The sequence below is a fragment of the Cucurbita moschata genome, unplaced genomic scaffold (genome assembly GCF_002738365.1).
Source record: "Cucurbita moschata cultivar Rifu unplaced genomic scaffold, Cmos_1.0 Cmo_Scf00019, whole genome shotgun sequence".
NCBI classification, from domain to species: Eukaryota; Viridiplantae; Streptophyta; class Magnoliopsida; order Cucurbitales; family Cucurbitaceae; genus Cucurbita; species Cucurbita moschata.
Window position 1 is genome coordinate 1,098,870 of NW_019268535.1, and position 22,394 is coordinate 1,121,263.

Sequence of the window (22,394 nt, forward strand, 5' to 3'; positions counted from 1 at the left end):
TTTTTTTTTTTTTTTTTTTTTTTTTTTTTTTTTTTTTTTTTTTTTTTGTGTAAATCCAAAGTCAACCCAATAAACAAAACCCTAATTCCCCTTTCAATTTCATATTTTAAGCCAAACCCTTCTCCTCTTCTGTCTCTTCATTGCACTTTAGAGCCAGAGCTCCCCTGTTTCTTAATATTCAAAGAATATTCATTCTTCCTCAAATTCTCATCCCCAACTTGGCCTCTTTTGACTTTTTCCCTCTTAATCTCTATTTAAACCAAACCAATCCCAATTTCTGCCATTAACTTCATCAAATCTGAGATTCTTCTCTGAAACTTGAGAGCTTAAACCTTAAATCAACAATGGCCGCTCATGGGTTTCCTCTGACTGCTCTGTTTTTGCTCTGTTTCTTGGGGTTCTCTCATGGACATATCCATCTTTCTTCTATCCCAAGAAATTTGGAGGTCACTGCTTCTCCAAAATCTGGACAAGGTAAGAACTTTCAGCTCCCATAACTCAAATTTCTGATGCTTCCAACACAGATCTGAATAAAAAACTGTTAGTTTAGCGATTTTTAACATCTGGGTTTTTGTTTTTTTTTGCAGTTCTCAAAGCGGGTGTTGATAAAATCAGTGTGTCATGGGTTCTTAATGGAGCTGCAAAAGTTGGGTCGGATTTGGCTTACAAATCTGTGAAGGTGAAGCTCTGCTATGCGCCGGTGAGCCAAGTGGACCGTGCGTGGAGAAAAACAGAGGACGATCTTGCAAAGGACAAGACTTGTCAATTCCAAATCGTGGAGAAGCCGTACAATCCGTCGAACAAGACGGTTCAAAAGGCTGAGTGGACGGTGGAGCGTGACACTCCGACGGCGACTTTCTTCGTGCGTGCTTACGCGTTCAATTCCGCCGGCGATGAAGTGGCGTACGGACAAACGACAGACGAAAAGAAAGGCACAAATTTGTTCCAAGTTGAAGCTATCACTGGCCGCCATATCTCTCTCGATATTGCTTCTGGTTGTTTCAGTGCTTTCTCTGTGCTGTCTTTGACCGGATTCTTCATCGCCGGTAAGAGGCAGGCGAAGAAGGCGGCGGCGGCGGAGGGGCACTAAGTGGGAACTTTGCTCTGTTTTGAGGTTCCCTTTTAAAGCTTTGCATCAATGGCGATCTGCTTGGTGAAGAGTAGATTTTATGAGTTCTTTTTTTTAGTCTTTTTGTGATTTGTGTTTCTCTTGTACTATAATTTTATGATATATAATATGATATTAATGTGTCTAATGTTTGATGTGAAAAATTTAAATGAAAATATTTGAAAATTTGGACTTTGGGGTTTTCATTTATTGGGTTTGATTCAAATTCATAGCTTTTTTCATAAAAAATTTCAACCATTGATTGAGATCCTCTTTTTTTCTTTGAGTCAAGCCTTGAAGGATGCTGGAAGATAAGTTAGGTGATGGTGTTAGGTTTGTTTGGGGTGTGTTTTTTATTTTTTTTAAAAAAGTCAATTTAATGAGCTCGAGTCTTAGATATAATGCATCGCTCCTTATTACGAACGAAGTAACTCTGAAGCTGAAATATACCGAAATAAATGATTCCAATAGCCAAGCTATAGTGGGCTCTATAACTATAATAGAAATACTCGTGATCGTAATCTAGGGCATGAGACTGCAGAAACTAAGCCCTTGTTAGTATTCATCAAGCCTACTGTACTCCAGTTTGGTAGAAAAAGCTGAGCCGTTATAAGTATTCATCAAGCCTACTGTACTCTAGTTTGGTAGTTTCTACCGCCAGTTTAGAGTTGATCTCTCGAATTAGACAGCATATGTCTAGGGTTGGTCTCTCGAATTAGACAGTAAACTTAAAAAGTCACCTAGAGACACTTTACGCCTAGTCATTATGACCGGATAGTAAAAATTCCAATATTTATTGTCGAATAAATTGCAAGTTTCAAACCTTAAAAAAAAAAGTAATATATATATATATATTTTAAACTATGCATCTATTCACAAAAGGGAAATTTGCTACAATTATGAAAAAGTTCTTCATTTTCTTGTTCCACCTGATCTTTGACAGCAGGGAAAAGAATCCAACGGCTCCTCAGCCCTATCTACAAGGGAATCTATATTAAAATTTAATAGTTTTCCCTTTTGAATCGCTACATACTTATGACCATGAAATACATACACTGTAAATGTTCTATAATGTAGAAGTTGTAATGTAGCCATTCTCACAGTCACATGCGGAATCGAAAAGCATTTTCGAGCTACTCATCCGATCTGTAGCAGTAAGATATAGACCATCACTAAACACATCAATGTACCCGAACGCATCGGTGCCGGGGGGGCATTCGAGGGCAGCTTCAAGAACTCTATGGTGTATTCCATGGGAATCAATGGCATATCCACCCTTGTGATTGTGCCCAGCTAGGCAAACTTTGACACAATTGTAGCTGTGTATCAGGTCCATTACTTCGTCGTAGTTCCATAAAAGTGCTGCAAAAGATGTCGCCCCAGGATCAAGAGGCAAATGACAGCAAACAATCACGTTTTGCTTTAAATTTGTGGCTTCCTGAAGTATACTATCTAACCATTTCAACTGTTCTTTACCAACTCCTCCATTGAACATAAGGTATCTTCTATCTAAGCCAGTCAATCCTGAGGGGCTGTTCTTGTCTGCATTTGGGTTTTTTTGGGATAGAATTTTGAGAGCTTCTACTGAATTGGATGACCCTTAGGCCAACCGACAGCGCTTATATCGTAGCCATCGAGTACGACGAATCTGAAATCTGGAGTAGGCGAAAAGTCGTAATAAGCATGACCTCCCTCAAGTCTTGGAATCTTCAACAATGGAAGCAGTTCTTTACGTGGGAGATTGTAGAGGCAATGGTTTCCAATCATATGATAAACCAGACCATTAAAGTTATCAAATTCACTAACTACTTTCTTTGTAGAGTTGAGAGATTGGTCCTTGGGGCAAAATCCATCGACAATATCTCCAAAGTTCAGGACGAATTTAAGCCTTTGTTGGTTGTTCCAGTTTTGAACTGCCCTTTTCAGGACGAGAATACTATGTCGATAATAACGGGGAGTACCGAGGAATGATTGACCATCGGGAATATCAGCATACTGAACGTCGGCGATAACACCAAAAGAAAATAATGGCTGCTTTCCTTGAATACGTCATATTCCATTTGCAGAGGCCATATTGTAGTTAACATGTGAATCCTATCGGAACAACATGAATTATGAGAATAAGATGCCATAGGAGAAATTTTTGAAGAACCAAATAGCTGGTTGTTTACTACAAGTTCAAAAAGTGGTCATCATGCAATCAAATGAATCATGGGGAGAAAGTTTCCTAAGGCTATAAATATGTCTCATCAACAAATGAAGTCTTTGTTGAGAATTGTTGGGAGGGAGTCTCACGTTGGCTAATTTAGGGAATGATATGGGTTTATAAGTAAGGAATACATCTCCATTGCCATGAGACCTTTTGGGGAAGTCCAAGGCAAAGCCATGAGAGCTTATGCTCAAAGTGGACAATATTATATAATTGTGGAGAGTCGTGATTCCTAACATGGTGTTAGAGACATGTCCTTAACTTAGTCATGTAAATATAATCCTCAAATGTCGAACAAAGAAGTTGTGGGCCTCGAAGGTGTAGTCAAAAGTGACTCAAGTGTCGAACAAAGGGTGTACTTTGTTTAAGAACTCCAGAGAAGGAGTCAAGCCTTGATTAAAGGGAAGCTGTTCGAGGGCTCCGTAGGTCTTAGGGGAGGCTCTATAGTGTACTTTGTTTGAGGGGAGGATTGTTGAGGATTGTTGGGAGGGAGTCCCACATTGGCTAATTTAGGGAATGATGATGAGTTTATAAGTAAGGAATACATCTCTATTGCCATGAGGCTTTTGGGGAAGCTCAAAGCAAAGCCATGAGAGCATATGCTCAAAGTGGACAATATCATACTATTGTGGAGGCTCACAACCCCTTAGTTAAGAGGATGATCATGGATTTATAAGTAAGGAATATGTCTCCATTGGTATAATGCCTTTTGGAGAAATCAAAAGCAAAACCATGAGAGCTTATGCTCAAAGTGGATAATTTCATACCATTGTGGAGGTTCCTGATTCCTAACATGGTATCAGAGTCATGCCCTTGACTTAGCCATGTCAATAGTATCTTCAAGTGTCGAATAAAGAAGTTGTGAGCCTCAAAGGTATAGTCAAAAAGTGACTCTCGAACAAAGGGTGTACTTTATTCGAGGGCTCTAGAGAAAGGAGTTAAGCCTCAATTAAGAAGAGGCCGTTCAAGAGCTCTATAGGTCTCAAAAGAGGCTCTATGGTGTATTTTGTTCGAGGAGAGGATTGTTGAGAGGGAGTCCCACATTGACTAATTAAGAGGACGATGATAGGTTTATAACTAAGGAATACATCTCTATTGGTACGAGACCTTTTGGGAACTAAAAGCAAAACCATGAGAGCTTATGTTCCAAGTGGACAATATCATATCATTGTGGAGATTTGTGATTCCTATCAAGTATTTCTTTTGACCTGATATAACAATATCTCCATGGAAATAAATCTACCCATCAAAACTCCTACCATCAATTCACTAGATTGTTGTATATGGTTCAAAATTAAACCCAAATCATGAATCAGAGAGCACAGACATTAATAGCCAAGGCGTTCTAAAATCTTCTTCTAATAACTAAACAGAACAAGTAAACCCCAAAGCCTAAACAAACAGCAAGCAGATGTTCGAACTCGAGAAAGTTCCCAACGCAGCAACATATCAATCAACTCGAAACTCGGAAAGCATAAGAAAGCCCATAAAGAGCAAATTGAAAGCAACTCATGAACATAAAGATCGAATACTCAGGCATTATACTTAAAAATAACGCCAGATTAAGCCAAAAAGCTCAACGAATAACGAAGAACATCAAACGCTAATCGCAAAAAAAAACGAAACAGAAGATCGAACTCCTTGATGAATGGGAAAAACAAGAACGAAATCGGAGGGAAATTCATAATTCAAATTACCTGATTCCTCCTGATTCCTGAGAGAAATGGAAAAAAAAATGATAAGAGAATCAACAATGCGCCGCTCAGGCAAGTTCAGCGAAATAGAAGAAAACAAAAAATGGAGAAGCCAAAGAAGGCGATTAGCCGCTGAGAGTAGTTTGTTGAAATCGAAATGACCGAAATAGCCTTAACTGTATATTGTAATGATTATATTGCCCTTTGACTGACTTACCGGTATCGGGATAAGCCTTGCTACGTGGCCCAATCCAATCAATGAGGTCATTTTTTAGGGTTAAATTATGAATTTATTTTTAAAAAAAGATTTTAACAAATATTAAATTATAAAAATGAAATAAACACTAACTTCCAAGATTAATGATGTAATTTCACGTTTTTTTTTAAAAATAAAATACAGACTTGTCAACGAGTTTAATTATTTTTTATTTCTTTAAATTAATTGATTGACTTTCACTTTTACTTATAATATTAAATAAAATTATTTAAATTACAATATTAGTCATGAAATTAGATAAAAATAATTTTTTTAAAAAACAAATCATTAACTTTTAAAATTTTTTTTTGAGACATTTTCAAAAATTTAAAATTATTATTAAAACTTTTAAAAATTTGACAGATGTCCCTTGTCTGAGTCGGTTGGTCAGGAGGATGTCACGGTCATGCTTGTTCAAAGTATGTTGCTTATGCTCGCATGACAGATGTCACAGTCTTGCTTGTTCGAGTCGATTGACAGAGACGTCAACCAATTGAATGGGGGAGGTTGTCACAGTCATGCTTGTCCAAGGCATGTTTCTTATGGTTGCATGTCCGTTCCAAACCCCTTTTTCATGCTTTCATCTTAGATACACTTTTGCCATTTCATATCGGATCAATACAGGGGTGTATGACCGTTCAACGTTACACCCGCCTGGGCAAAAAAGCCCCAAAATGTACTATAGAAGAGGATATGACTAGTTGTCAACTTCTCCCTACCCAATAGTTATATGCTATAAGCCGTTGTTGTTGCATTTTTGCTTGCATCACATATAACACCAATTTGAATCTTTCAAATCTTACTTTCAAAACTCTCTTTCGAAATCTCTCTGCCTCGTTTTCTAAAACTTTTTTCTTGAACTAGGGTCAGACTCGAGCATACGTCACTTGGTCGTAGACGACACAAGAATGAATTAACTTAACTCACTTGTTACTGAGAAGTGAGTGCTTTACAATTGCAAGTCCGCTGCCATAAAACATGTGATTGTGAAATAATAATTATATATATTGGCACGACCCAAATTTTCGAGCTCAACTTGAGCCTAAAGTTAAAGGAATATACAATTCAAAAGTCGAATAAAACAAACTAATGGGAAAACTTGGCTCACAGGAGAGAATCATCCTTGGACAACAGCAGCCGATTGACTTGCTGAAACTGTCCCCATTGATATTACCGGTTCATGATCTGATGAACAAGTTTCTCCGGCAGCTGTTTTGCAGCCTGAAGAAAGATCCAGTCAGGAAAAATCCAACACCAATTAGTATGAACAAGGAGAATACGATCCGGTTTCTTGTTTCGAGTTTCCGAATGTTTCTAGTTCACAAAACCCGAAACAAGAAACAAAAACGTTAAACCAGACAACTCCGAGGAGTAGCAGATTTCCAAGCTAACGTCCCGGTCTCTTGTTTATAGTTATCGAATGTTACTAGTTCACAAAACCCGAAACAAGGGACAAAAACGCTAAACCAGACAACTCCGAAGAGTTGTAGATTTCCAAGCTAACGTCCCGGTTTCTTGTTTATAGTTATCGAATGTTTCTAGTTCATAAAACCCGAAACAAGAAACAAGAAACAAAAACGTTAGACCAGACAACTCCAAAGAGTTGCAGATTTCCAAGCTAACGTCCTGGTTTCTTGTTTATAGTTATCGAATGTTTCTAGTTCACAAAACCCGAAACAAGAAACAAGAACGTTAAACCAGACAACTCGAAAGAGTAGCAGATTCAAAGGAACAAACCTGGAAATCTCTCATGTGCAAAATTGGTTCGCATCCAATATCTGCAACTGATTTTCCAGTTACTGTGTGCAGTTTGAATGTCTTGGCTTCATAAGCTGAGATAGCAGCTTTGTTATGGGGAAGATCTTGACAAACTTTCATAAGAGAGCTGAGAGAGTTCATCTGGATGATCCCAAACAAGACAGTATCAGAATTCCACACCAAGTTTCATCAGATCACATCACATCACATCAGCACAATTATACTAATAACACTAAAAACTATTTTTTTTTAGGTCCCACGTGGATTGGAGAGAGAAAAGAAACATTCGTGCCAAGTGTGTGGAAACCTCTCCTTAGTAAACGTGCCACGAAAAGGAAAACCCAAAGAAGACAATATCTACTAGCGATGAGTTTGGGTGGTTATAAATGGTATTAGAGCCAGAGCGGTGTGCAAGGACGCTGGTTCCCTAAGGAGGTGGATTGTGAGGTCCCACATCGGTTGGTGAGGGGAAGCTCAAAAGGAAAAACCCAAAGAGAATAATATCTGTTAACATTGGGCTTGAGCTCATACAAATGGTATCAGAGCCAGACATTGAGCAGTGTGTCAGCGAGAACCCTTATCTTCTAAGGGGGGTGAATTGTGAGGTCCCAAATCGGTTAGAGAGGGGAACGAAGCATTCTTGGGTGTGAAAACCTCTCTCCCTAGTAGACACGTTTTAAAACCTTGAGGAAAAGCTCAGAAGGGAAAGCCAAAGAAGACAATATCTACTAGTGGTGGGCTTGGGCTGTATAGTTTTCATTGGTGGAAATAGTGTGTTGTCAGCGAGGACCCTGGTTCTCCAAGGGGATGGATTATGAGGTCCCAAATTGGTTAGAGAGGGGCGCGAAACATTCCTGGGTGTGAAAACTTCTCTCCCTAGTAGACACGTTTTAAAACCTTGAGGAAAAGCTCAGAAGGGAAAGCTAAAGAGGACAATATCTACTAGCGGTGGGCTTGGGGTGTACAGTTTTCATCGGTGGAAATAGTGTTTATAAGTTTAATTTTCAAAAACCAATCATTTACCAAACGGGGCGTAAATTAACTATATATATACTAACCTTCATGTATGGACAAGATGCACAGCCACCATGAATAGAACATCCCTCCCCACTCGAAACTCCAGGTACTACAGGTAAATTGATCTCACCGAGCGCAACCGATTTTCGGCCTGGGGACGAACTTGATGATGTGCTTGTCACTGAATCCGACGACACAGGAAAAACAATCTCTACATTGATCTTTGCTCCTCCAGAAGTGGTTTTTGAAGAACTTAATAAATTACGAACAGCTGCAACAATTGAAGTTATCATTCCAGATTCTGTTCCCAACACAAATTGTAGATGTTCATTAACATTTCTGTCTAAAGCTTCTTGCACCCTTTGTATTATGAAGTCTAATATGTTCTGGGTGGAACCTACAATGCCCATTCCTCTTCTTTTTGCTTCCATTGCTAAGGCAAACATTTCTCCAGGAACTTCAAAGTGAGCAGTAAGGAATGCGTCACAGTACATTTCATTTATCTTCTCCACAACTTCGTGCCCGAAAAGATGATGAACAATGCATGTACCTTCCTGAAATTAGAAGACATCAATTATATCAAGTGATGATGATGATAATCTGTAGGTAAATAGGCTAGTGAAGGTTCTGCAATCAACACAATCTGCAAAGATATCATGATCCAAAAAGATAGTTGAGGCATAAGATTTATACATGCATGTTCAACCAAAGCCCATGATGAAGATAAAAGGGTGAAAATGTGAGATTTCACGTCGATCGGAGAGGGGAACGAAATATTCTTTAGAAGGATGTGGAAACCTCTCCCTAGCATACGCGTTTTAAAACCTTGAGGGGAAGCTCGGAAGGGAAAGCCCAAAGAGGACAATATTTGCTAGCGGTGGGCTTGGGCTGTTACAAATGGTATTAGAGCCGACATCGGCCAGTGTGCCAGTGAGGATGCTAAGTCCCGAAAGGGGTGGATTGTGAGATTCCACATCGACGAAACATTCCTTAGAAGGGTGGGGAAACCTCTCCCTAGCAGCTGCATTTTAAAACTTTGAGGGGAAGCCCGGAAGAGAAAGCCCAAAGAGGACAATATATGCTAATGTTGGACTTGGGCTGTTACAAACGGTATCAGAGCCCGATATTGGGGGGTGTGCCAGCGAGAATGTTGAATCTCGAAGGGGGTGGATTGTGAGAATCCAAATCGATTGGAAAAGAGAACGAAACATTCTTTAGAAGGGTGTGGAATCTCGAAGAGTGATATATAATATCATAATGATACCCGTGCAGGGTTTTCTAATATTAACAAATAGGAACACAGAGCTCTCTGTTCTTCATTTTCTACCATCACTAACCTGAGCTTCAGCATAGCTTCCTTTAGCATGAATTCCATCAGCACTCACAACCAGAGATGGAAACGCCTCAAATGGCGATTTCCCTTCAAGCTCCGCAATCAAACCCTTCGTTCTCTTTTGCATACTAATCAAAACATTGTACCAAGTATTTGCTCTCGATCGCTCTCGAACCGGCAACCCCACATTCAGAGCCACCAAATCCTCCCTCTTCAACCTAAGAACATCCTCTGGCAACGCACCATCAAGCACCGAAATCAAACACGAGCAAAACCCTTTAGAGATTTCCGAATCACTATCAGCAGCGAACCTCATCTTACCCTCTTGATCAATCCTAACTTCCAACCACACCTGTGCCGTACACCCCATGACCCGATTCGAGTCATTTCTCGCACTGTAAGGAGGAAGAAGACTCGCATAACGTAGCAACCGTTTCACTCTATCGACCGGCTCGGATATTGACTCGAATTCCTCAATCAAGCGATGAAGCTTAAAGGGAACAAGCTCAGTGGTAGAAGACGGCGAAAGGGTCGCAGCAGAGCAGGCGAAACGAGAGCTGAGATTTTGGGTATTGGATTTTAGTGATTGAATGCATTTATGGGTCTCGAAGAACGGTATGGGAGGTTTTTGAGCAAGAAATTTCACATGGGTACTCTTAGAATTTGGGTTTGAACAAAAGGAGAAAACAGAGGAAGTGGTCGCTCTACTAGCCATGATCGTAGAGGACTCCATTGCAAGAAGGGAACAAACCAAAGGGTCGCAAGGATAAAGGGGGAGGTGGGTATCTAGCAGTGGGGCTTACACGATTCTCGAGAGCAGCCCAAGAAAAGTCTGACACGGAAACAGAGAGACAGTGGCGGAGAGAGTATAGCCATTAGTTAAATACAAGGCCCGGAGTTTCTTTGGTCATTATGCTCCAAATTAAGCAGGGAGACACGAGAGATATGAAGCAAATCATGGGAAGTGGGAAAGTTCATTCGATGGGTCCAGAAAAAGAGGCTTTGATGGAAAGAAAAAGTAGCCATGGAAACGAAGAGATGAAAGCGATGGCTGTGGAAACAAATGGTTTTCATGAATGGGATTGTGTCATGGCCCTCAGCCATCGGCATTAGACACTCAATGAGGGAGCAATGACGTTGAGCTTATTCTTTAGCTCACTAAACTTCAACGTAGACAAGGGTTTTGTTAGATCATCAACTAGCTACTCTTGGAAGGTACATACCTTAGCTCAATGGCTCAATCTTTAGCAATTAGTTTCTGCTAGCATAGCATTCTTGCACACACTTGATCTAGGTGGCTGACCCGTGAACGGGGAACTTGAGCGACCCGACCCAATCGGGGTGGTCTGACTTGTGGGCAGCCCAATTCAGACCGTTCGACCCTAGTTCAGCCGATTGGACCTATGTTTAGGTAAATTTTCCTTTTTAACTCCCATTTTCGCTTATTTTTCACCTATTTTATCTTTTTCAAGTGTTTTTTTTTCTCTTCTTAGCTAATTTGAGTGTCAGTAGGGTATACATTCAACGAGTCAATTCGAACCGGCTCAACCCGAATGATAAGAATTGGGTTAATTTTCTGAACCGGACTAGATTGATTCGATTTGGTGGACAAAATCTCCTTAGAAAAAAAAAAAAGAAAAAAGAGAAGAAAAAAAAATACTTCATTGTTTCCTTTTTTTTTAATTAAACAAAATATTATCAAAATAAAATCTGAAGAATCCCTAAAACTACGGAAGATCAGGCAATGGTTAAATTACCTAGCCGTTCGTATCGTTGACCCTTTTCCACGGTCAGAGCGAAACGGTCTTCAGAGCCGTTACCCCCGGCTTATTCGGACACCAGCCGTCTCGGCCCCACGGGGATCATTATATATCCCTCCCAAACTCACACTCTCTTCTTCAGAACATTCTCGCACAAGAATCGGAGCGCTCCATCGAAGGTCTCTTCCCTTCTGAACGCTCGTTACCGAAATCAAACGCTAGATAATTACCAAGCAATTGGAGGAAGAGAGAGCAGAATCGAAAGGAGTTTGTCGCCTGATCCCGGTGATGAAAAATACAGGTAATGCAACTAACTTCATTCAGCCTTTAATTTTATTGGTAGTTTGGACTTGACTACTCTGTTCTTGGTTTGAAATTTTAAGGGCACAGTCGGCTATTCCGATTTAGAAGTTTATTGTGGAGAACTTCAGAGGTTAATCAAAGAATTGTTCTGTTTTGTTCTTCTTCTTCTTTCTTTGCCTGTTATCGACACCTTTTGTATTTTTCGTGGTTTCGATTACGGAGGATTAGGGCGTTTTTAGTCGATTTTGGACTCTTCGTCTTATTCCTGTCATCTTCTATCTCTTCTCTGTGTGGGGAGCCAGGGGACGGATCTGATATTCAAATTTATGTGTTGGCAGATGAGAGGAGGACGCCGAACTGTTATGTAATTGCGATTAGTTCCGAGAGGGGTAGAACAAAGCAGCTGCTCTTGATGAAGTGATTACTTGGGCAAAAGAAAAGCAGTTGGTCCTGTCGGGATTTTCGAATCTGCTAGGAATACTGGTATGATTCCAAGCCCAAGGCTGTGAAGTTTCGAATCTGTTGTTTATAAGTTAATTTTTAATTTTTATTATTTGTTGGCCGTGAAGTTGTGAATTGTAGCTTTAGCTGCTTTATTGATCTTCGGTTTTACTTGAAAAAGGATGTACTGAAAGTAAATGATGAATCAAAAAGCCTAATATCATGAAAGTCGTTTTTCTTGTAAGAAGTTCTGCAGGTCCCTCCCTTGCTCAATGAAGAACCATGGAATTGCTGTCCTTTTATCTTCCATAAGTTCTTCACCATATTTTTTTTCGGCCATGGCCTGTTGCTTGCTTGGGTTGCAATGAAATAAACTATATTACAAAATATAGAATCTTATCGGCACAGTTACCATCCTCTCTGTAGAGCCAGTTTAGACAATGCTTCTTATAGAACTTAGCCAGAATTGAAGGAAAAACAGTTGGCTTGTATTGTAAAATTTAGTGTCATGCACAATTGTCTGCTTATTGAACTTTAGTTAGTCGTAAGGCCCTCATAGTTGAGTTGAGTGGCAGTTTCAAAGCTAGCCAACACATTTGAGACTTGAGGCTGAAGTTATCTGGTTGTTATATGCATTTTTACACACACCTACGTTATGGAAAAAATACTTTTAAGATTTTCAATCTAATCATATTTTACATTCGGGTTCTGAATTTTCTCTTACGAACATTCCTCTAGGTCATGATGATAAACGATATGAGAGATATACTAGTGCCTGGATCAATTTTTGAGATTGATTTGAGTTAAGGGCAGAAGGATGACAGTCAATTTATTGAAATCGAAGGTACTTTCTTTGTTCAACTTAATGATTTGTTTGAATTGGAGATCAATGCATAATTATTTATTTATTTTCATTGATAATATCATGCAGGACGGTCTGGTTCATGTAAAGTTTGCTTTAAACAATTAGGGGTGCATAAAATATAACCACACAACCCACTAAGGTAAGCCATTGCTTTTACAAATCTTTTATCATTCTAGTTACGGGTCAAACTTTAACAAAAATGGTTAATGTTCACTTTTAATGATTTCAACTTTATTGCTCATATTTCCTTTGCTAATGGAGAAGATTTTGATTAATAAATATGTTGTGAAAATTTCAGATGGAAATGGAGGACATAGATGGAGATGATAAAGTTGAGGTCAAGGAATCTAACTCCGGTTGCTACTTTCAGCACTCCACGTAAGAAATTTTCTACTTGACATCATAAACTACCTTATCTATAGCCTAGATCTCATGAGAATTACGTTATTGGCAATCTTGTGGTCCTATATTTAATCTTTATTATATCTTTGCCTTTTCTTTTTGATGTTCCTTGTGTTTTACCGATATCATGTTTCTGGTTCTGTTTGACATCATTCTGTTGGTTAGGTTCCTATATTTATTCTTTATTATATATCTTTGAATGAATGAGTTATTTATTTATTTATTTTTTTTAAGCTTTCATTGAAATTAAATGAAACAATACAAGACGAACACTCCACCTCAAGTGGAGCCTAATTGACCTAAAAAGGTGCTCCAATCAAGCAAAATAAGATCCGAAGGATAAAACCTCAAGGTGTTCCCATGGAATTACAACCGGTAGGTTGGGAAGACCAAAAACGATAAGCTCTACATTATAAGGAAACATAAGGATGACCAAAGAAGACTTGTTAGTCTCAACAAAGGATGTCGAAATCAAAAGGGACAATTGTCGGAACAAGAAAATGCCTTAGGGCATAAGTTAAGAACTAAAGGCTACAATGACTAATTATAAGGATTATGAAAGGCCAAGGGTAGTTACAAGGATTAAGGAAAGCTTTGTAATACCAAGAAAAGAAGAACTTAATACCCAAAGAACCCATGTTGTGCAAGAAAGGAAAAGAAAGGAATATCTAAGATAAGGCTTGACAATCTCAACAAAAGAGTGTTGAGTAGACAGTCAAAAGGAACAAATCTTGGAACAAATACACTCTTTTAAGACTTGTTAAGAACTAAAGGCCACAAGGGCTGATTATAAGGATTATGGACGACCAAGGAATGTTATAAGGATTAAGGAAGACTTTGTAATACCGAGAAAAGAAGAGCTTAAGACCCACAGAACCATGATAAGAACTCAGGACTAAAGAACAAAATCTAAGGACCAAAGTTCTGAGGGCAAGAACACGAACATGACAAGTAAATGAGTATGGTAGGTACTATCATCCACCATGGACACGAAGAGCCTACAAATAGGCTACTTATCTAGTCTTTGTCTTCATTCTAGTTCTTCCATGTTTTTTAGGTTATCAAGAAGGTGCTGGTTGAGGATGAGAGTAGATCTGTAGCAGGTGCCATAGAGAGCCCCATCCTGTTTTCAACTATTTAATGTTTTAAGTTTGCTTACTGGGCCCAGTGTTTTAAGTTGGTTTTCAACTATTTATGTTTTTGTTTTAAAATTGAAAAAATTTACCATCCTCTTTTTACGTTTTCAAGTTTTTAGTATGTCACGACTTGTGGCAAAAGTGGTATCACAGCAGAGCTTCTTTATGACCCTGCTTAAGAGACACTATCGCCTTAACTAGGTATGTACACTTTAAGACTTGATAAGTATGCCAAAGGATTTTAAGGGCTTGATTAACTTTGGGATTACTATATTAATATAAGAATTGTAGACAGCTAAGAGATGTTTTAAGGATTAAGGAAGATATTGTAATACCGAGAAAAGAATAGCTTAAAACCCAAAGAACCCGCCTTATACAAGATGGAACAAAAGGAACATCTAAGCTAAGACCTTGAAGAAACAATGTTGATTCTGCAAAGGGTTGTTGAGAAGGTGAGAATTTGTAAGGCCCCACGTAAGGTTAAGACACTCGAGTATGTCGAAACAAGGATGTTGACAAGACACTTAAGAGCCGAATGTCGGAACAAGTACATGGTCTTAAAGCATAAGTGAAGAACTAAAGGGCACAAGAGCTGATTCTAAAAACATGTCGGAGAAGGAAAAACCTATAAATGGACTCTTAAGAAACTTGAAAAGACATAAGTAAGGATAAGTACCCCAAGACAAGGTAAGAACAATGAATTTTCGAGGACGAAAGTGCTTAAGAGGGTGAGAATTTTGTAAGATCCCAAGTAAGGTTAAGACACTCAAGTATGTCGAAACAAGGATGTTGACAAGACAGTCAAGGGCCAAATGTCGGAACAAGTACATGACCTCAAGGCGTAAGTTAAGAACTAAAGGGCACAAGTGCTGATTATAAAGACATGTTGGAGAAGGGAAAACCTATAAATGGACCCTTAAGAAACTTGAATGGACATAACTAAGGATAAGTACCCTAAGACAAGGTAAGAACAATGAACTTTCGAGGACGAAAGTGCTTAAGAGGGTGAGAATTTGTAAGATGCCAAGTAAGGTTAAGACACTGGAGTATGTCGAAACAAGAATGTTGACAAGACAGTCAAGGGCCAAATGTCGGAACAAGTACATGGCCTTAATGCATAAGTTAAGAACTAAAGGGCACAAGGGCGAATTATAAAGACATGTTGGAGAAGGAAAAACCTATAAATGGACCCTTAAGAAACTTGAAAGGACATAGCTAAGGATAAGTACTCCAAGACAAGGTAAGAACATTGAACTTCCGAGGACGAAAGTGCTTAAGAGGTTGAGAATTTGTAAGACCCCAAGTAAGGTTAAGACACTCGAGTATGTCAAAACAAGGATGTTGACAGGCCAAATGTTGGAACAATTACATGGCCTTAAGCACAAGTTAAGAACTCAAGGGCACAAGGGCCGATTATAAAGACATGTTGGAGAATGAAAAACCTATAAATGGACCTTTAAGAAACTTGAAAAGACATAACTAAGGATAAGTACCCCAAGACAAGGTAAGAACAATGAACTTTCGAGGACGGAAGTGCTTAAGAGGGTGAGAATTTGTAAGACCCCAAGTAAGGTTGAGACACTCGAGTATGTCAAAACAAGGATGTTGACAAGATAGTCAAGGGGCAAATGTCGAAACAAGTACATGGCCTTAAAGCATACGTTAAGAACAAATGGGCACAAGGGCTGATTATAAAGACATGTCGGAGAAGGAAAAACATATAAATGGACCCTTAAGAAACTTGAAAGGACATAACTAAGGATAAGTACCCCAAGACAAGGTAAGAACAATGAACTTTCGAGGACGAAAGTGCTTAAGAGGGTGAGAATTTGTAAGATGCCAAGTAAGGTTAAGACACTGGAGTATGTCGAAACAAGAATGTTGACAAGACAGTCAAGGGCCAAATGTCGGAACAAGTACATGGCCTTAATGCATAAGTTAAGAACTAAAGGGCACAAGGGCGAATTATAAAGACATGTTGGAGAAGGAAAAACCTATAAATGGACCCTTAAGAAACTTGAAAGGACATAGCTAAGGATAAGTACTCCAAGACAAGGTAAGAACATTGAACTTCCGAGGACGAAAGTGCTTAAGAGGTTGAGAATTTGTAAGACCCCAAGTAAGGTTAAGACACTCGAGTATGTCAAAACAAGGATGTTGACAGGCCAAATGTTGGAACAATTACATGGCCTTAAGCACAAGTTAAGAACTCAAGGGCACAAGGGCCGATTATAAAGACATGTTGGAGAATGAAAAACCTATAAATGGACCTTTAAGAAACTTGAAAAGACATAACTAAGGATAAGTACCCCAAGACAAGGTAAGAACAATGAACTTTCGAGGACGGAAGTGCTTAAGAGGGTGAGAATTTGTAAGACCCCAAGTAAGGTTGAGACACTCGAGTATGTCAAAACAAGGATGTTGACAAGATAGTCAAGGGGCAAATGTCGAAACAAGTACATGGCCTTAAAGCATACGTTAAGAACAAATGGGCACAAGGGCTGATTATAAAGACATGTCGGAGAAGGAAAAACATATAAATGGACCCTTAAGAAACTTGAAAGGACATAACTAAGGATAAGTACCCCAAGACAAGGTAAGAACAATGAACTTTCGAGGACGAAAGTGCTTAAGAGGGTGAGAATTTGTAAGACCCCAAGTAAGGTTGAGACACTCGAGTATGTCAAAACAAGGATGTTGACAAGATAGTCAAGGGGCAAATGTCGAAACAAGTACATGGCCTTAAAGCATACGTTAAGAACAAATGGGCACAAGGGCTGATTATAAAGACATGTCGGAGAAGGAAAAACATATAAATGGACCCTTAAGAAACTTGAAAGGACATAACTAAGGATAAGTACCCCAAGACAAGGTAAGAACAATGAACTTTCGAGGACGAAAGTGCTTAAGAGGGTGAGAATTTGTAAAATCCCAAGTAAGGTTAAGACACTCGAGTATGTCGAAACAAGGATGTTGACAAGACAATCAAGGGGCAAATGTCGGAACAAGTACATGGCCTTAAGGCATAATTTAAGAACTAAAGGGCACAATGGCTAATTATAAAGACATGTCGGAGAAGGGCAAACCTATAAATGGACACTTAAGAAACTTGGAAGTTCAAAACTAAGGATAAGTACCCCAAGACAAGGTAAGAACAATGAACTATCGAGGACGAAAGTTCTTAACAAGACAAGGTAAGAACAATGAACTTTCGAGGACGAATGTGCTTAAGAGGGTGAGAATTTGTAAGATCCCAAGTAAGGTTAAGACACGCGAGTATGTCGAAACAAGGAGGTTGACAAGCCAAGGGGAAAATGTTGGAATAAGTTTATGGCCTTAAGGCATAAGTTAAGAACTAAAGCGCACACGGGCTGATTATAAAGACATGTCGAAGAAGGGCAAACCTATAAATGAACCCTTAAGAAACGTGAAAGGACATGATTAAAGATAAATACCCCAGGACAAGGTAAGAACAATGAACTTTCGAGGACGATAGTTCTTAAGAGGGTGGGAATTTGTAAGATCCCAAGTAATGTTAAGACACTTGACTATGTTGAAATAAGGATGTTGATAAAATAATCATGGGCGAAATGTCGGAACAAGTACCGGGCTCTAAGGTATAAGTGAAGAACTAAAGGGCACAATGGCTAATTATAAAAACATGTTGGAGATGGACAATCCTATAAATGGACCTTAAGAAACTTGGAAGGACATAACTAAGAATAAGTACCCCCAACACAAGGTAAGAACAATGAACTTTCGAGGACGAAAGTTCTTAATAGGGTGAGAATTTGTAAGACCCCAAGTAAGGTTAATACACTCGAATATGTTGGAACGAGGATGTTGACAAGACAGTCAAGGGGCAAATGTCGAAACAAATACATGACCTTGAGACTTGTTAATAACTAAAGGTTACAATGGCTGATTAAAGACATAGTGGAGAAGGGAAAACTTGTAAATGGACCCTTTAGAAACTTGGAAGGACATAACTAAGGATAAGTACCCCAGATAAGGTAAGAACAATGAACTTTCGAGGACGAAAGTGCTTAAGAGGGTGAGAATTTGTAAAATCGCAAGTAAAGTTAAGACACTCGAGTAAGTCGAAACAAGGATGTTGACAAGACACTCAAGGGTCAAATATCGGAACATGTACATGGCTTTAAGGCATAGGTTAAGAACTAAAGGGCACAAGGGCTGATTATAAAGACATGCCGAAGAAGGAAAAACCTATAAATGGATCCTTAAGAAACTTGAAAGGACATAACTAAGGATAAGTAGCCCAAGACAAGGTAAGAAAAATGAACTTTCGAGGACGAAAGTGCTTAAGAGGGTGAGAATTTGTAAAATCCCAAGTAAGGTTAAGACACTCGAGTAAGTCGAAACAAGGATGTTGACAAGACAGTCAAGGGCCAAATGTCGGAACAAGTACATGGCTTTAAGGCATAAGTTAAGAACTAAAGGGCACAAGGGCTGATTATAAAGACATGTCGGAGAAGGAAAAACCTATAAATGGACCCTTAAGAAACTTGAATGGACATAACTAAGGATAAGTACCCCAAGACAAGGTAAGAACAATGAACTTTCGGGGACGAAAGTGCTTAAGAGGTTGAGAATTTGTAAGACCCCAAGTAACAGACACTCGAGTATGTCGAAATAAGGATGTTGACAAGACAGTCAAAGGCCAAATGTCGGAACAAGTACATGGCCTTAAGGCATAAGTTAAGAACTAAAGGGCACAAGCGCTGATTATAAAGACATGTCGGAGAAGGGAAAACCTATAATTGGACCCTTAAGAAACTTGGAAGGACAAAACTAAGGTTAAGACACTCGAGTATGTTGAAATAAAGAGGTTGACAAGACAGTCAAAGGCCAAATGTCGTAACAAGTACATGGCCTTAAGGCATAAGTTAAGAACTAAAGGGCACAAGGGCTGATAAAGACATGTCGGAGAAGGGAAAACCTATAATTGGAGCCTTAAGAAACTTGGAAGGACAAAACTAAGGATAAGTACCTGAAGACAAGACAAGAACAATGAACTTTCAAGGACGAAAGTGCTTAAGAGGGTGAGAATTTGTAAGACCCCAAGTAAGGTTGAGACACTCGAGTATGTCGTAACAAGGATGTTAACAAGTCTAGGGACAAATGTTGGAATAAGTACATGGCTGCAAGGCATAAGTTAAGAAACTTGGAAGGACATGTCGAAGAAGGGCAAACATATAAATGGAATCTTAAGAAACTTGGAACGACACAACTACGGATAAGTACCCCAAGACAAGTTCAACGAACTTTCAAGGACGAAAGTTCTTTAAGAGGTTGAGAATTTTTAAGGCCCCACGTAAGGTTAAGACACTCGAGTATGTCGAAAAAGGATGTTGACAAGATAGTTGGGGGGCAAATGTCGGAACAAGTACATGGCCTTAAAGCAGAAGTTAAGAACTAAAGGGCACAAGGGCTGATTATAAAGACATGTCGGTGAAGGAAAAACCTATAAAAAAACCTATAAATGGACCCTTAAGAAACTTGGAAGGACATAAGGATAAGTACCCCAAGACAAGCTAAGAACAATGAACTTTCGAGGACGAAAGTGCTTAAGAGGGTGAGAATTTGTAAGACCCCCAGTAAGGTTAAAGACACTCGAGTATGTCGAAACAAGATTGTTGACAAGACAGTCAAGGGCCAATTGTCGGAACAAGTACATGACTTTAAGGCATAAGTTAAAGAACTAAATGTAATGACCCAAAAATAAAATAATATGTGTTTAGGTGGGTATGTTTTTGGGTTGAAATTAATAATAATAATAATGTTATTATTATTATGATAATTATGAAATAAGAAAATAAATGAATTAGTTAAATAAAAATAATAAAATAAAATAAAAAAAAAAGAAAAAGAATACAGCAGCATGCCAGTGAGAAAGGAGGAAGGGACAGGTGGATTAAAGGGAAAAAGAGAGAAGATGGAGGTGCGTGGGGTGCTAAAGGGCAGTAAAGATTGTTGTAGTTAAAGATTGTTGTAGTGGTGGAAAATTAGATAGCTATCGTTGGTGTGGGATTAAAAATGAAGAACGAAAAAGAAATAAAAATAGGAAAACAGGGGAGGAGAGTTAAAATTGGCGAATCTTTCGGAAATACTCATGGTTTGGCGATTTCTTTGTCGGGGCGCAAGCTTGAGATTAGAGGAATGCTTGTGGAAACTATCAGAGTTGGAAGCTCAAGCGATAAGCCATATTAGTCGTTTATTCGAAGGGAAGAAAACCCATTTGACCGAATTTTTAAATTCCGATATCTTCGTCTATACTGGCGTAATAAGTTATGAAATAGGGCTTGTTAGAATCATAACAAGAAGATCTATAAAGTTGTAGTGGAAGTCGGGACGAAATACGGGCTGTAGAGGTGGAATATGGCTTCGGGACATAATCGGTATTAATAGGAAAGTTGGGAAAATTGCAGAAAACATAGGAAGAAGAAGGAGCGCATGCACTACACGCAGGGCGCGTGAGGAGCCGCGACTGGGCGTGCGACTGGGAGTTCTCCTGGCGCGTGGGACAAACATAGCGCGTTGGTCAGGAACTCCCAGTTGCATGCTCAGTCGTGGCTCCTCACGCGCCCTGCGTGTAGTGCATGCGCTCCTTCTTTTTCCTCTGTTTTCTGCAATTTTTCAACTTTCCTATTACCAACTATGTCCCAAAGCCATATTCCAGCTCTACAGCCCGTATTTCGTCCCGACTTCCACTACAACTTTACAGATCTTCTTGTTTGATTCTAACAAGCCCTATTTCATAACTTATTACGCCAGTATAGATGAAGATATCGGAATTTAAAAATTCGGTCAAATGGGTTTTCTTCCCTTCGAATAAACGACTAATATGGCTTATCGCTTGAGCTTCCAACTCTGATAGTTTCCACAAGCGTTCCTCTAATCTCAAGCTTGCGCCCCGACAAAAAAATCACCAAACCATGAGTATTTCCGAAAGATTCACCAATTTTAACTCTCCTCCCCTGTTTTCCTATTTTTATTTCTTTTCCGTTCTTCCTTTTTAATCCCACACCAGACCAGAGCTCTCTAATTTTCCGCCACTCTACCACTCTTTAGCACCCCACCACTCTTTAGCACCCCACGCATCTCCATCTTCCTCTCTTTTTCTCCTTTAATCCACATATCCCTTCCTCCTTTCTCACTGGTGCTGTATTTTTTTTTTCTATTTTATTTTATTTTATTTATTTTCTTATTTCATAATTATCATAATAATAATAATAATAATTATTATTATTAATTTCAACCCAAAAACATACCCGCCTAAACACGTATTATTTTATTTTTGGGTCATTACAAAAAAGCACATGGGCTGTGATTATAAAGACATGTCGGAGAAGGAAAAACCTATAAATGGACCCTTAAGAAACTTGAAAGGACATAACTAAGGATAAGTACCCCAACCAAGGTAAGAACAATGAACTTTCGAGGACGAAAGTTCTTAAGAAGGTGAGAATTTGTAAGATTTCAAGTAAGGTTAAGAAACTCGAGTATGTCGAAACAAGGATATTGACAGTCCAGGGCCAAATGTCGGAACAAGTACATGGCCTTAAGGCATAAGTTCAGAACTAAAGGGCAGAAGGGCTGATTATAACGACATGTCGGAGAAGGAAAAACCTATAAATAGACCCTTAAGAAACTTGAAAGGACATAACTAAGGATAAGTACCCCAAGACAAGGTAAGAACAATGAACTTTCGAGGACGAAAGTAGTGCTTAAAAGGGTGAAAATTTGTAAGATACTCGAGTATGTCGAAACAAGGATGTTAACAAGTCCAGGGACAGATGTCGGAATAAGTACATGGCCGCAAGGCATAAGTTAAGAGGGTGAGAATTTGTAAGATCCCAAGTAAGGTTAAGACACTCGAGTATGTCGAAACAAGGATGTTAACAAGTCCAGGGACAGATGTCGGAATAAGTACATGGCTGCAAGGCATAAGTTAAGAAACTTGGAAGGACATGTCGAAGAAGAGCAAACATATAAATGGAATCTTAAGAAACTTGTAACGACACATCTATGGATAAGTACCCCAAGACAAGGTTCAACGAACTTTTGAGGTATGAAAGTTCTTTAAGAGGT

General features: G+C 39.0%; 2 protein-coding genes, 2 long non-coding RNA genes and 1 pseudogene across 4 annotated transcripts; 3 read left to right on the forward strand and 2 right to left on the reverse strand.

Annotated features, from left to right (window-relative positions):
• Positions 1-120: 120 nt before the first annotated feature.
• On the forward strand, positions 121-1,251 carry LOC111457061 (high-affinity nitrate transporter 3.1-like). The gene is made up of 2 exons (XM_023099189.1): positions 121-474; positions 588-1,251. The coding sequence occupies exons 1-2, from the start codon at positions 345-347 to the stop codon at positions 1,088-1,090; spliced, it is 633 nt and encodes a 210-aa protein (XP_022954957.1). The 5' UTR covers positions 121-344; the 3' UTR covers positions 1,091-1,251.
• Positions 1,252-1,962: 711 nt separating this feature from the next.
• LOC111456767 lies at positions 1,963-3,196 on the reverse strand (annotated as a pseudogene).
• Positions 3,197-6,246: 3,050 nt separating this feature from the next.
• LOC111456933 (quinolinate synthase, chloroplastic-like) lies at positions 6,247-10,290 on the reverse strand. Its single transcript, XM_023099011.1, has 4 exons — positions 9,380-10,290; positions 8,084-8,596; positions 7,005-7,166; positions 6,247-6,488 (listed from the first exon to the last, which is right to left on the reverse strand). Exons 1-4 carry the CDS (start codon positions 10,106-10,108, stop codon positions 6,438-6,440), a joined length of 1,455 nt encoding a protein of 484 aa, XP_022954779.1. The 5' UTR covers positions 10,109-10,290; the 3' UTR covers positions 6,247-6,437.
• LOC111456935 lies at positions 7,767-20,832 on the forward strand. The gene is made up of 4 exons (XR_002712845.1): positions 7,767-7,777; positions 9,264-9,266; positions 20,234-20,244; positions 20,628-20,832. It is a non-coding gene; the product is annotated as an uncharacterized LOC111456935 (long non-coding RNA).
• On the forward strand, positions 11,195-13,247 carry LOC111456934. The gene is made up of 5 exons (XR_002712844.1): positions 11,195-11,436; positions 11,777-11,921; positions 12,618-12,723; positions 12,811-12,883; positions 13,043-13,247. It is a non-coding gene; the product is annotated as an uncharacterized LOC111456934 (long non-coding RNA).
• Positions 20,833-22,394: the final 1,562 nt, after the last annotated feature.

Bases quoted from the DNA above. Each gene is read 5' to 3' on its own strand.
- LOC111457061 (XM_023099189.1), top strand. From the start codon at position 345: ATGGCCGCTCATGGGTTTCCTCTGACTGCTCTGTTTTTGCTCTGTTTC. The intron at 475-587 runs GTAAGAACTTTC...TTTTTTTTGCAG, and splicing joins TTCTCCAAAATCTGGACAAG to TTCTCAAAGCGGGTGTTGAT.
- LOC111456933 (XM_023099011.1), bottom strand. From the start codon at position 10,108: ATGGAGTCCTCTACGATCATGGCTAGTAGAGCGACCACTTCCTCTGTT. The intron at 8,597-9,379 runs GTTAGTGATGGT...TTCTAATTTCAG, and splicing joins GAAGCTATGCTGAAGCTCAG to GAAGGTACATGCATTGTTCA. The intron at 7,167-8,083 runs GTTAGTATATAT...GGGATCATCCAG, and splicing joins CATCTTGTCCATACATGAAG to ATGAACTCTCTCAGCTCTCT.